This window comes from Pseudophryne corroboree, chromosome 1 (genome assembly GCF_028390025.1).
Source record: "Pseudophryne corroboree isolate aPseCor3 chromosome 1, aPseCor3.hap2, whole genome shotgun sequence".
In the NCBI taxonomy this organism is placed as follows: domain Eukaryota; kingdom Metazoa; phylum Chordata; class Amphibia; order Anura; family Myobatrachidae; genus Pseudophryne; species Pseudophryne corroboree.
In genome coordinates, this window is record NC_086444.1 from 810836889 (window position 1) to 810850241 (window position 13353).

The 13353-nt window shown below is 43.0% G+C and overlaps 1 protein-coding gene across 1 annotated transcript in view; it reads left to right on the forward strand.

Annotated features, from left to right (window-relative positions):
* The first annotated feature begins 4308 nt into the window (after positions 1 to 4308).
* Positions 4309 to 13353, forward strand: part of GIMD1 (GIMAP family P-loop NTPase domain containing 1) — a 34379-nt gene continuing 25334 nt past the window's right edge. The window contains exons 1-2 of the mRNA XM_063919217.1: positions 4309 to 4356; positions 9516 to 9909. Of these exons, the coding sequence (XP_063775287.1) occupies positions 9523 to 9909 (387 nt within the window). The 5' untranslated portion in view covers positions 4309 to 4356; positions 9516 to 9522. The remainder of the gene's footprint in view (positions 4357 to 9515; positions 9910 to 13353) is intronic.

Consider the following 13353-nt stretch of genomic DNA (forward strand, 5'->3'; position numbering starts at 1 on the left):
AAACCATGTGCACTGCAGGGGAGGCAGATATAACATGCGCAGAGAGAGTTAGATTTGGGTGGGGTGTGTTCAATCTGCAATCTAAATTGCAGTGTAAAAATAAAGCAGCCAGTATTTACACAGAAACAAAATAACCCACCCAAATCTAACTCTCTCTGCAAATGTTATATCTGCCCCCCCCCCATGCAGTGCACATGGTTTTGCCCAACTGCTAAAAAATGTCCTGCTGCGATCAACTTGGAATTACCCCCATAATCAGTATTTTAACTGTAATAAAATAACACATGAATATTGCCCAATAATAAAATAAATTAATGTTGCCCACATAGAAAAAGACATTAGTATTGCATCCTTAATAAAATAATAATTTAATACTGCCACAATAAATAAATTATTATTGTCACTGTAATTAATAAGTCAGTCAGTCTTGCTTACCTACCTTAAGGCCCATACACACTGGGCGCAGAGGCGTCACTAGGGTTGGTGTCACCTGGTGTGGTAACTCATGGTGTCACCCCCCTATGGACCATACGGCGCGTGCTCGCAAAGTAAGATGCAATCGCATCCAGCTTATGCGAACACCTCTGCCTGATTTGACAGGCAGAGGAGTTCACGGGGTGGCGATGCGGCGTTGTGGGGTTATCAACTCGGCATTGTGGGGGAATGCCGTCATAAATGGAGATGAGTTCGGGGCGGCCATGTGACATCACACGCGGACGCTGCGATTGGAAACATGGGCGCGTGCTACCCTAAATCATCGATGCGATCACAATTGTATTGCGATTGCATCACTGGCCGCCAATAGCACACAGAATGAGCCAAAATTCACATTATGCCACATGGAATGAGCCAAAATTCACATGAAATGAGCCAAAATTCACATTATGCCACACAGTATGGATCAAAATTCACACAAAATGAGCCAAATTAACATTGTACCACACGGAATGAGCCAAAATTCACATATGCCACACAGTATGAGGCCGCAATTCAGGGACAGGGAGAGTGACAGAGGGACAGGGAGAGTGACAGCAGGGACAGAGAGAGTGACAGCAGGGACATAGGGACAGGGAGAGTGACAGCAGGGACATAGGGACAGGGAGAGTGACAGCAGGGACATAGGGACAGGGAGAGTGACAGAGAGAGGGCCAGCAACGAAATACAGAAGGGAGTGAGAAAGGCAGCAGTGTAAGATTACCTTATCAGCAGCGGCGGTGTGGAGGAGGCAGGTGATTGGCGGCGTAGCATTTGTTACTTTTAACAAATTACAAAATACACTGGTACTTTTTGGCCTTTTTTTACTCACAGAGGGACTAGCATGGCATCCAGGGCAGCGGAAGGCTAAAGTAAAAAATGGGAGCATCCCACTAAATGCAGGAGGGTAGGCAAGTCTGGTATAAACATTAAAAAAAAAAAGTCACATATGGAAAAAAAGATAGAGTAAAATACACATACCTATTAAAACTAAACACCAGTTAAAACAAACAAAATAGTTCAGGCAAAATCCCGGCTCTAACCCCCCCCCCCCCCCCCTCCCCTCTCCTGCTTATAATCGATTCACTCACCATGAGACTATGCACTCTTTCTCTTCAGCCTACTCCTCCTAGCTCCCAGCAGTCCAAACTCAATCTTTCCGTGCCAGGTCACCTCACTCCCCCTCCCAACAGCAAGCAGCTCCCAATGTGCTGGGGGACAGGGGGAGGGATCGGTTGCTGCTGCCGCGCCCGCAGTGCACGAAGTCTCCTCTGCTCAGTGCAGCAACGGTGCCCGCGGTGCGAGGCTGGCAATCAAGCTCCGCCCCTCATCACGTCCGAAGTCGGCGGGGGTGAGGGGGCTTGGTGCTGGGAGGGAGGGTGATGCTGCCGCTGCGGATGGGATGGGGGTGCGGGGGTGCAGCCCTTTTAGGTGTCACCCTATTGAAGGGTGACACCTGGGTGCGGGCCGCATCCCCCTCATGACGCCACTGACTGGGCATCCTGCTATGGAAAGCCGTTCACCCCCGCTGACATCGCTGGGCAGGGGGGAAAAGCGCTCAGTGTGTATGCACTGAGCGCTTTTCAGCCCAGCGAGGTCAGCGATCATCCCTGTGCATGCATGCTGTGCAAAAACAGTTTGTTTTGTTGATATGATAGCTTAGAGTTGTGTTAGCTTAGAGTTATATTTTCAATTAAGTAGACTAGCACAATCACAACTCCACTGCTTATGGGCTGTACAATGGAAACCAATTTGTAACAACTTTATCATAGAAAATAAGTACATAACACTATGAGGATGGATTTTGTGAAAAGAGCTTTGAAGTAGCACCTTGTATAAAATGATAGGTAGCAGCTGATTGTTGTTAAAGGCAACTTATCTACATCTACAATTATGGGGTGTACTCCATTGTAGTCGGAAACTGCCCTCTTGTCGGAATGACGGCAGTTTCTGACTTTTTTAGGTCGGAAAATGTTTCGACCTATTCAATCCCCCTTCAGTGGATCGGCGTGGATCGACGGAATAGATGCGGATTCATGTGTTTTGTCAGATGCGCAGCCAAATCCGACAGGTTTTACCCCCGTTTCCGACCATGTCAATGCTACTTTAAAAAAAGTCGGATTGGCGTTGTCGGAAGGATTTGGCCACTCATTGAATACTCAGATGTCGGATCCTTTCCGTCTAAAAGGATCTGACATCAACTGAATATACCCCTAAGTTTAAAAACAGTCCACTTACTGTATAGAATGTCTTTTCTTTTTCCACTTTGCCTGTACAAATACATACAGAAAAGCTTATTTGCTTAGGACTTAATACTACAACAAAAGTGACAGTAATTACATACTGTATAGTAGAACTTGCCTGTTAGAATCTGAAATATAGAGAAAAGACATAGAAAAGTCTCATTGCAATGTCCATATGTACCCATAATGATGATCCATTTGTTATAATGATTTGCATATGGGGACTTTGTTCTGATCATTGTAAGGTTTTGTTATGGCACCAATCCAGAGTACTCTATGATCCCAGTTACATTCATATGGGCTGTGCAGAGTTTCATGCAAGTCTGGATCTTGTGGGGTTTTTTTTAGCACTGTGCGTACTCCTTAGCCGAGTTCACCCATTGCATATTAAGCAGTCTCATCCCCAGTAGCAAGTGAATGGGCATAACTGGGCCACAATACCAACGCTGGGATCCCGAAAGGGTTACCATTCCGCCAGTATACCGGGAGGTAGGTGATTCCCCCTCAATGGGTGTCCGCAAGGGGCTGCATTGTGCTCGCCCCCTTCCGGCATTCTACCACTTGGGATGCCGATGTCGGCATACTGACATTCGGAATCCCGAGCGTCTGTATAACATACCGATCCTGCAGCCAGATCTGCGTTCATCTCTTCACATGCTGGCGGCCACACAGCACAGGGTAAGGCCATCCAGCATGTGTGAGCCCGCCTCCTGATGCATCCGCAATTAGATTGCGGACCCCTTAGATATAAGGTTACACCTGGCAGCGCAGCCAGGCTGCGTTGTCATGTGGACTGTTTTTCCGGGGCAGCTGCGGTCCCGGCACGCCCCCATTCAGGATGCACCCGACAGCCGCAATGAGTAAGGTTGCGCACACGCACAAGGGCCAGTGTGCAGACAAGTGCGCCCACTGTGAGCGACTGCTCGTCTGCGTCCAGGTCTGAATTACAGTAGGTCCGTAGTTGGAATTGTGGGCTATGCTGAGTTATGTGTACACATAGATCAGTCTAATTTCAAGTTTACCGCTTGCTCCTGGACAAGTAGTATCCTAGTAGTATAAGTCAGAATTTGGTAGAATACCTGTATCTGCATTTAGTTTCATGCAGTGTGGGTGCATCTGCAACTAACGTGCACACATCTGTGAATTTGATCCTTGTGTCTTCTGTTTTAAAACCGATGGGCTGAACTAAAAATTATGGGGTCAATCCTATTCTCCGTGCTGTGTTTGTGGGTGCAAGTAAGTGAGTCAGTGCAAGTCAGTTATGGTACCACCGACCCACGGATTATTTAGAGGTATAAACAATATTTGTCACCTTCCTATTAGTTACAGTCTGTAGTGTACAAGTGATTGCCTATTCTCCACAGGCAAATAATATATAATAGTTGCACTTGTAGGGTGGCCTGTTGGAAGCTACTGTATGAGGAAGGGGTTGAGAAAATCTTCTCTAGCGCAGCCTCAAGTACACAGGCAAAGTTATCTTCAATAAACTTTGATCTCTCTGTAACACATTAACTAATACAAAGATCCTGTATTCCCCTCCGTGTGGTACCAGGGACAGCATCATCTCGCTGTCAAAGTTCACTCTTTTCAGTGTGCTGTCACATCTGTCACCACTAAAGAGGCAGAAACACATTCTAAGGTAAGCAGCTTTACTATCATATTATACATTTTGTAGAATGATAAAACCATTGAATCCAAATATAATTAGAAAAGATATATACATTTGGGTGCAATAAATCAAAAACTTAATTTGAAATTATATCTTTGACAATGTAGAATATTCCTGTGTTATTCAGATACACACACACACACACACACACACACACACACACACACACACACACACACACACACACACAAATATGGGGTTACTCAAACCTCAAAAGGAGAGCAATAATTATCAAGTATAAATACAAAAAATATTAGACATTTATTAATTAATATAACATGCAACATACATTAACAATTCATTTGTATAAATATATAAGTAAGCACTCCTTTGGAGACCTTTTATCTTCAGTGCATGAACTCCCGTGGCCTCATATCTTCTCTCTATGGACTCTTGATTTCTCATAACCAGCCTCCTTAGGAGCCCTATGAACTGGCCTAGGGGAGAGACCTAGAGGTTGATCTTATGCGGAGGTCTGGGAAAGCATCAGGCAAAATGCTGCTACAGCTTCTATTTGCATATAAATAGAGAAAACACATAGAAACACATGTTTCGGTGGTACATAGGGGGTCATTCCGAGTTGATCGCACGCTGCCGATTTTCGCAGCGCAGCGATCAGGTTACTACTGCGCATGTGTATGCACCGCAATGCGCACGTGCATCGTACGGGTACAAACAGCATTGTTGCTGTGTAATGCTTCTAGCAACAATTCCATTTGCACAGCCATTCGCAAGGAGATTGACAGAAAGAGGGCGTTTATGGGTGTCAACTGACCGTTTTCTGGGAGTGGTAGGGAAAACGCAGGCGTGTCCAAGAGTTTGCAGGCAGGTGTCTGACGTCAATTCCGGAACCGGACAGGCTGAAGTGATCGCAAGGGCTGAGTAAGTTCAGACCTACTCAGAAACTGCAAAAAACTTTTTCGTCCCGCTCGGCTGCACACGCGATCGCACACTTGCAAAGTGAAAATACACTCCCCCGTGGGCGGCGACTATACGTTTGCACGGCTGCAAAAAGTAGCTAGCAAGTGATCAACTCGTAACGAGGGCCATAGTGCCTTCCCGTCTGCATGCTATTTTCCCTCTTTCCTCAGCTGGAGAGGCTGTGCAGAGGAGGACACTGTGGGTCACTTATGGTGGTTCTGTCAGATAATCAAGAGATTCTGGGCAGTGGTACACCACTTTATCGCTTCTCTCACTGGAATTACCATGCCTCAATGCCCCTCCTTTTCCTTCTTGTCTAGTCTATTCCCGTGGTTCACAAACATACATACAGTAACAGCTACTTAATCATGCCTTTATTCTGCCAATTGTGCCATTCCTACCCACTGGAAACATCCAGGCACTATCCCTCTCTTTGTCCTATGCAACTCCATCTGAAACACTTACCACTTTCAATACATATCCAGTATTCTACATGACCATCCTGATAAATGTGTCATTATTTGGGCCCCATGGCTCATTAACAATTAGACCATTTTTATTGTACCCAAGGTTGGACTGGCCCACAGGGATCCACGGGAAACCCCCGGTGGGCCCAACTAATATATACACTAATCAATGGGACCAGCCCATGCACTCTCTAATGGTTAGGTAAGTCTCTGTGCAGACTGGCCATACCCCTTCACATGGGCCCCTACCACTGAATTCCCCCGATGGGCCCTTCATACCCCAGTCTAACACTAACTGCACCTCATCCTCCAGCTAATTTTTGGATACATTTTTGTTTTGCAAGCAATTCTCCCTTATCCTTCCCCTTTTTCTCCATTATTTCTTCCATCGTCCCCATTGAATGAAGACTTATCTTGTATTGCACACCTTTCTGTACTTTTTTACTTTATATATACAACTTGTTACTATACATGTTTTGAAAATATAATAAGAAAAACTATGTTTTTATATACAGTATATTATACATATATAAAGTAGCAGAATCGAGAACACATAGAATAAAACTCACACCTATAACTATACTATGGTTAATCAACCAATTAATAGGGAACCAAAAAAACTTTGTTAGTTAATGCTCCAAGCATTAATTTATAATGTTATGTTAAATCTGGAACAATCCTGGTATTCATAATATACGCTCCATATGCTGCTCTGGAGTTAATTGGGACTGTGATTTATACAAGATGCATTCAGCATCCTGACGGACAGGATGCAAGTGGTCATGTGACCGACGCCGCTTGCTTAAGTACAAGCCACACATTTTTTACTACTAGCACTTAAGTGCACAATATAAGGAAAAAAAATCTTAAAGTTGTGCCCAGGAAATATTAGATCCCAATAGGCAAACAACATAATGGTATTGTTATCAATTTTCCTAATAACACTTCAAGAAAATGCTGGGTCCGATTCAATTAGCCGAGAGTTGGGGGTTAAAAACCTGCACCCATGACTATTTGCTATTCAATTAGAAATCTATGTTAAATTAAGCCAGAACTCAATGGGAGTTAAACATTTTAGATTGGAGATACAGAGTAGGTGAATAGAAGGGGGGGAAAAAATCATATTTTTAGAAAAAAATGGCATTCCCAATGAATAATGTACAGTATTTAGAGGTTTTCAAATAGGAAAATATTGCCAATAAAGACTTGTTATTTTTTTCTAAAAATCATTAAATAAATCTAAAATGCCTCCAGATTAAATATAATTTTTTTTCCATTATAAAAAACTGCTGTGCCAGTAACAACTACTTTCCTCATATATTCATTTGTCTTGGTATAGCATAATACAAAGGGAAGAAGATAATTCATATGGTGCAAAATGGCCGAAACTTCAAGGACCCTGCTACGTAATAACCAGTCAGACGCGGTTTCTAATCTGTGATTGTTTGAAAAGACTACTCCTGACTAGCTGTCCGGCTATTATCTGAACATATTATCTTAAAAGATCACTTGTAATTGGCACAAAATGAATGACATTACAGTGATCCTGGCTAGGTAATAGATGAAAAGCCAATCAAAAGCAATCTCTATAACTGGCCACACATCTAAACATTATCTTTCCAACTAGCCAAATAGTTGGCTACTTGGAATGAAGATATAGTAATGTATGAAAGCAAATTACAGTCTGCGGCTTGCTCCCAATTACTGGAAAATTAATAAAAATGGTTGTTCAGGCAAGTTGGTTAAACACTTGCCTGGCTTGGTCCGATTAGATGTGACCACACCAGGCTCGGCATTTCCTGACATGGTCGCATCGGTTGCAACCAGTCAGAAATGCCCACTTGGCATAAAGATAATCTTCCAGGAGCTGCCTATCTCAGAGGGACCTGTGCTTTCTTGTTCCCCTAGTGCCTGCCGTGCTGCCGATTACTGCTGGTTGGGCAACCTGGTGGCACCCCCCACTCAGCGGCTGGTGGTTTTGGGGGAAAAATATCAGCCAATTTGTCTAAATGACCATTTTCAGCATTAGGGAGCAAATGACTGATTGTCATTTGCTCCCATACATTACTGGATTTTCATTTCAACCAGTCAACTAGTTAGTTGGCTGGTTATAAAGATTATCTTTTAGATGTGTTTCCAGCTTTACACTGCTCAGCCAATCATCGATAAAACATCACTGCTGATTCACCTAATTTAGGAGTTTAAAAATTCTTAAAACAAAAAAAAAATGTTAATTAAAAAAATGCATTTTCAATGGCTTCAATCTGTTATACTCATCCTGATAGCGAAACTAATATCATGTCAGTAGTCAGTACAAGTAAAGGCATGAGGGAACCATCTTGGCCAGGATGATCTACCACTTTCTTCTATTAGTTTTATGATTTTAACAAAATATTTGTGTGGAAAAACAGATGATGAATACTGGAATACAAGAATTGTATAACCGTATTAAACTCAATGTATTTGGGTTTTCCTGGTCACCTATAGGTGAAACAGTCTGCACTGAGTGGAGCGCTGAATGAAAAGTCATTTTTTGTTTAATTAGCAAAGTAACGCACCTGCTGCCGATATTGCAAATAATGTCAATGTAAACAAGTTCTCAATTTCAACAAATATGTGACATTTTATACAACCTTAAATAATATACAATCTAGCAAAAGTTTTTCTAAAACACACACACAAACTTACAATATGTGCCCCATTGACAAAGGAATCAGCTGAACCTTTGCAATTAGACAGTCACAAGCAGTTAGTGCCAGCAACCATTGCACCTGCTCTTGCCCACCCTCAAATAGTACAGCTTTCTCATGTGTCCCTGCATTTTTGTCCCTGGTATGCAAGTGCGCATAATTGCCCAAACACACATGTACTGCATTCAGCCTACATGAAAAAGTTCTCATCTCGAGCCATTTCTCCCATCCAGGTACAAGTAGGATTAAGTCCTAGCACACAGGTTCTCAAACTCTGGCCTCAGGACCTCAAACAGGTGCACAGGTGTATTCATTACTCACTGAGACATTTTAAAAGATCCACAGGTGAAGCTAATGATTTTACTTGTGATTCTCTGAAGATACCTGGAAAACATGAACTGTTTGGGGTCCTGAGGACCAAGTTTGAGATCCTGTTTCCTAAAAACATGAGAATCTTACTGGGTACATATGTTTTGTCCACCAATCTGGGCATTAGCAGAGCAAATTCACACAGGTGGTCTAGTACTCCCACAGTATCAGGCCCAACTTGGTCAACATAGTAACTGTATATCATACTTGCCTACCTGACCCTCTCCATGAGGGAGAAAATGCTCTGTTCCTGGACTTTCCTGGTAATGTATGATTGCCATCACCTGTGGTGAAACACCTTTCTTATCAATTACCTAGCTCACCACAGGTGATGGCAATCATACATTACCAGGAAAGTCCAGGAACAGAGCATTTTCTCCCTCATGGAGAGGGTCAGGTAGGCAAGTATGCTGTATATGCTTTGATAACAACATGAGTCAAGCTGTAATATATTGCACAACAGTAAAATAAAATACAAAGGCGTATTTCTTTTTATACTTTTGAAGTAAATAAAATAATATCCACATGTCCTCAGCAGGACATATCCTTTTGTGATGTCACACAGCTCTCTATATATCTGGCATGCAACCTGATCATTTACAGGTATTCCTTAGATGTAACCTGCAGCACATCCGAGGATAACTCATATTAATGATTGTCCAATTATTACTATTTCTGACAGAGAATACATGGATTATAATAAAGAGATCACCATTAATCTCCTTCTCCTGGGAAAGACACAATGTGGTAAGAGTTCCCTTGGAAACAGTCTGCTGGGAAGTTTTGAGTTTGAAAGCAAGTTTTTCCCACAGTCTGTAACTAAAGACTGCCAACTGTGCAGGATGCGAATACCCAATTTTGCTCGGCGGATGGGAAGAGAGCTGGGCCTAAAACTGCAGGTGCTGGACACACCTGGGATTCCTCACAGCAGCCTGAGCCAGGATGAGGTGAAAAAGAGAGTGAGAAAAGCCCTCTCTCAGCACTTTCCTGAGGGGTTACATATGGCCCTACTTGTCCTAAGGGCTGACATCCCGTACTGCGAAGAAGATAACCAGCACACTGTCAAATTAGCAGAGGTAATTCGTGTAATGAGATGAGTAATTTCTATCACTTTCTAAGGATGAGCAATTCTCCTCCCTGCCTGCTTTGTGTGCATGTCTTCCTCAATTTCCTTGAGAAACCGAAGAATAGATAAATTAGGATGTTTAGCTATTGTACAAGGGAAAGTGTTTCGTTCAGCTGCCAGGCCCTCCAGAACTGGAGTCATATCTTTAATCCCATATCGGGATATCTGCCTTGTATAGGGATCAAAAACAGGGATGAAATTGTTAATTGCTGCCAGATGAAACAGCCAATACATGCTTTACATATTCCCAGCAAGGTCAGGACATATTATGCTGTTCGCACACATCCTGTCAAATGGTACTGTACTAGGGTCCAAACAGAAAGAACAAGCTGGATTTAGACCAGTTTTGTGACCTTTTATGTTGTTATAGTGTTATTTGCAAATTATTTTCTGGAAAAGTGGGGGAAAAGGGGATTTTGCTATCATAATTCTAAAACTATTTTATCGCTTTGAAACAAATCAAGTTGCTGTTCACATTAAACATACACGTGAAGCCTTTATCATAATCAGCAAGTACATGTGGAGCATATTTATTTGGGGCGTATGGTGCGATCAGGCAACTCGCAAGCCCTTAGTGTATGCTCCTGATTGCACCATATGCCTTCCGTCTGTATTATTAACCACAAACACTGCATTGTTTAACAAGGGGAGAATGGCATGGGTAAGTACAAGCAGTGCTAACAATATGCCAATCAGAGGGTGCTTGAGTGTGCTATTTGTCTAAAAGTTAAGTGCTCCATCTGTGTATGTTATATTTCTAGTAGTTTGGTAGTTTATTTATTAAGTTATTTGTATAGTGCACACATATTCCGCAATGCTTCACAGAGAACATTTAGACATTTTTATCAGTTCCTGCCCCAGTGGAGCATACGATCATCTATTGGCCTTATTCTGGTTTGTAAGTAAAGCAAAGTATACAGATAATTCCACAGTTGCACACAGAATATAGGCACGCCATGTATAATTTTAATCAACAGAGTCTGTTTGTGCATCCTGTTTGCATAGTGATGCGAATAAGATGCATTTTCAGCAAAAAAAGACACACAGTACTACCGAAATGGCACAGGACCTGTCAGCTCACTCACGCCAGGCATCTCCTACCACGTGGCATATTGAGGCAAGATGTATGAGAACACATCTGTAGGGGGAGACTTATCAAACCTTGAAGAGAGATAAAGTACCTACCACTCAACTCCTGTCATTTTTCAAAAACAGCTAGTAAAATGTCAGTTAGAAGCAGATTGGCTGGTACTTTATCTTTCTCAAAGGCTTGATACATATCCCCCTTAGGCTGGTATATGTAGTGTCTGTGTAAGTGCTCATTAATACAAACCGACATGGAGACCAGGAGCTGAGATAAACTTGATGCTTTCAACTTTACTGGACTCCAAACGAACATAAAGCAACAGACTTTTGCAGCAAGCTGCACAATAGCACTGAACAACAGACAGTGGTGAAACATGGAACTGCAAGTGTAAAATAGAAATTAACAACAATGTGAATCTGACATAGCCAGATTCCAATATCTAACAGTTGCCTCCCCATTTGGATAAGTGCCTCTTAACTAGAGATGAGCGGGTTTGGGTTTACTCCATTCTTTACACCAGAATTATCGCCATTTCTTATTTTCTGGAATTTTCTTATTGGCTAACCAAAACTAGAGATGAGCGGGTTCGGTTGGTCGAGATCCGAACACCCCTGAATTTCACGTGGTTTACACGGGTCCGAGGCAGCCTCTGTTCTTCCCGCCTTACATGCAAAACCCGAACAAGGGGAAAACGTCATCATCCCGCTGTCGTATTCTCGCGAGATTCGGATTCCATATAAAGAGTCACGCGTCGCTGACATTTTCACTCGTGCATTGTCGAGATAGAGAGAGGATGTGGCTACGTTCTCTGCCCGAATAGCCCAATATCAGCAAATCTCAGCTCAATATCTGTGCTCAGTATCAGTGCTGCATTGTGGAGACCAGTATATGGTATTACAGTACAGTAGTCCAGTGCTGTTCTCGCTGCCCAGTGTCACTCAGTTCTATTATCCTGAATAGTGCTCAGTATCTGTGCTCATTATTATCAGTGCTGCATTGTAATGACCACTGACCAGTATATAGTAGTACAGTACAGTAGTCCATTGCTGTATTTTGCTGCCTAGTGTCAGTTCTATTATCCTGAATAGTGCTCAGTATCTGTGCTCATTATTATCAGTGCTGCATTGTGGTGACTAAAAGTCCAGTGTCTTGTGCTGCATCTTGCTGCTGTAGTAGTGTCCTGTCACTGTGCATAGGTCATCATCATTCCAGTCACAGTGGTATCTGGTATCTATCTACTGGTATCTAATTCCAGACATTACTGCCGTCTAATTCCAGATATATTACTGGCATATAATTCCACACATTAAAAAATGAAGAACAAAAATGTGGAGGGTAAAATAGGGAAAGATCAAGATCCACTTCCACCTAGTGCTGAAGCTGCTGCCACTAGTCATGGCAGAGACGATGAAATGCCATCAACGTCGTCTGCCAAGGCCGATGCCCAATGTCATAGTAGAGAGCATGTAAAATCCAAAAAACAAAAGTTCTAAATTAGAAGCGTCTGAGGAGAACCGTAGACTTGCCAATATGCCATTTACGACACGGAGTGGCAAGGAACGGCTATGGCCCTCTCCTATGTTCCTCATGACTAGTGGGTCAGCCTCACATGAGGATGGAAGCACTCATCCTCCCACTAGAAAAATGAAAAGAGTTAAGCTGGCAAAAGCACAGCAAAGAACTGCGTTCTTCTAAATCACAAATCCAAAAGGAGAGTCCAATTGTGTCGGTTGCGATGCCTGACCTTCCCAACACTAGATGGGAAGAGGTGGCTCCTTCCACCATTTGCACGCCCCCTGCAAGTGCTGGAAGGAGCACCCACAGTCCAGTTCCTGATATTCAAATTGAAGATGTCACTGTTGAAGTACACCAGGATGAGGATATGGGTATTGCTGGCGCTTAGGAGGAAATTGACCATGAGGATTCTGATGGAGAGGTGGTTTGTTTAAGTCAGGCACCCAGGGAGACACCTGTTGTCCGTGGGATGAATAAGGCCCTTGACATGCCCGGTCAAAATACAAAAAAAATCACCTCTTCGGTGTGGATTTTTTTCAACAGAAATGCGGACAACTGGTGTCAAGCCGTGTGTTGCCTTTGTCAAGCTGTAATAAGTAGGGGTAAGGGCGTTAACCACCTAGGAACATCCTCCCTTGTACGTCACCTGGAGCGCATTCATCAGAAGTCATTGATAAGTTAAAAAACTTTGGGTGACAGCGGAAGCAGTCCACTGACAGTGACAACTACATCCCTTCTTCCTCTTGTACCCAAGCTCCTGCAAACCACACCACCAACTCCCTCAGTGTCAAT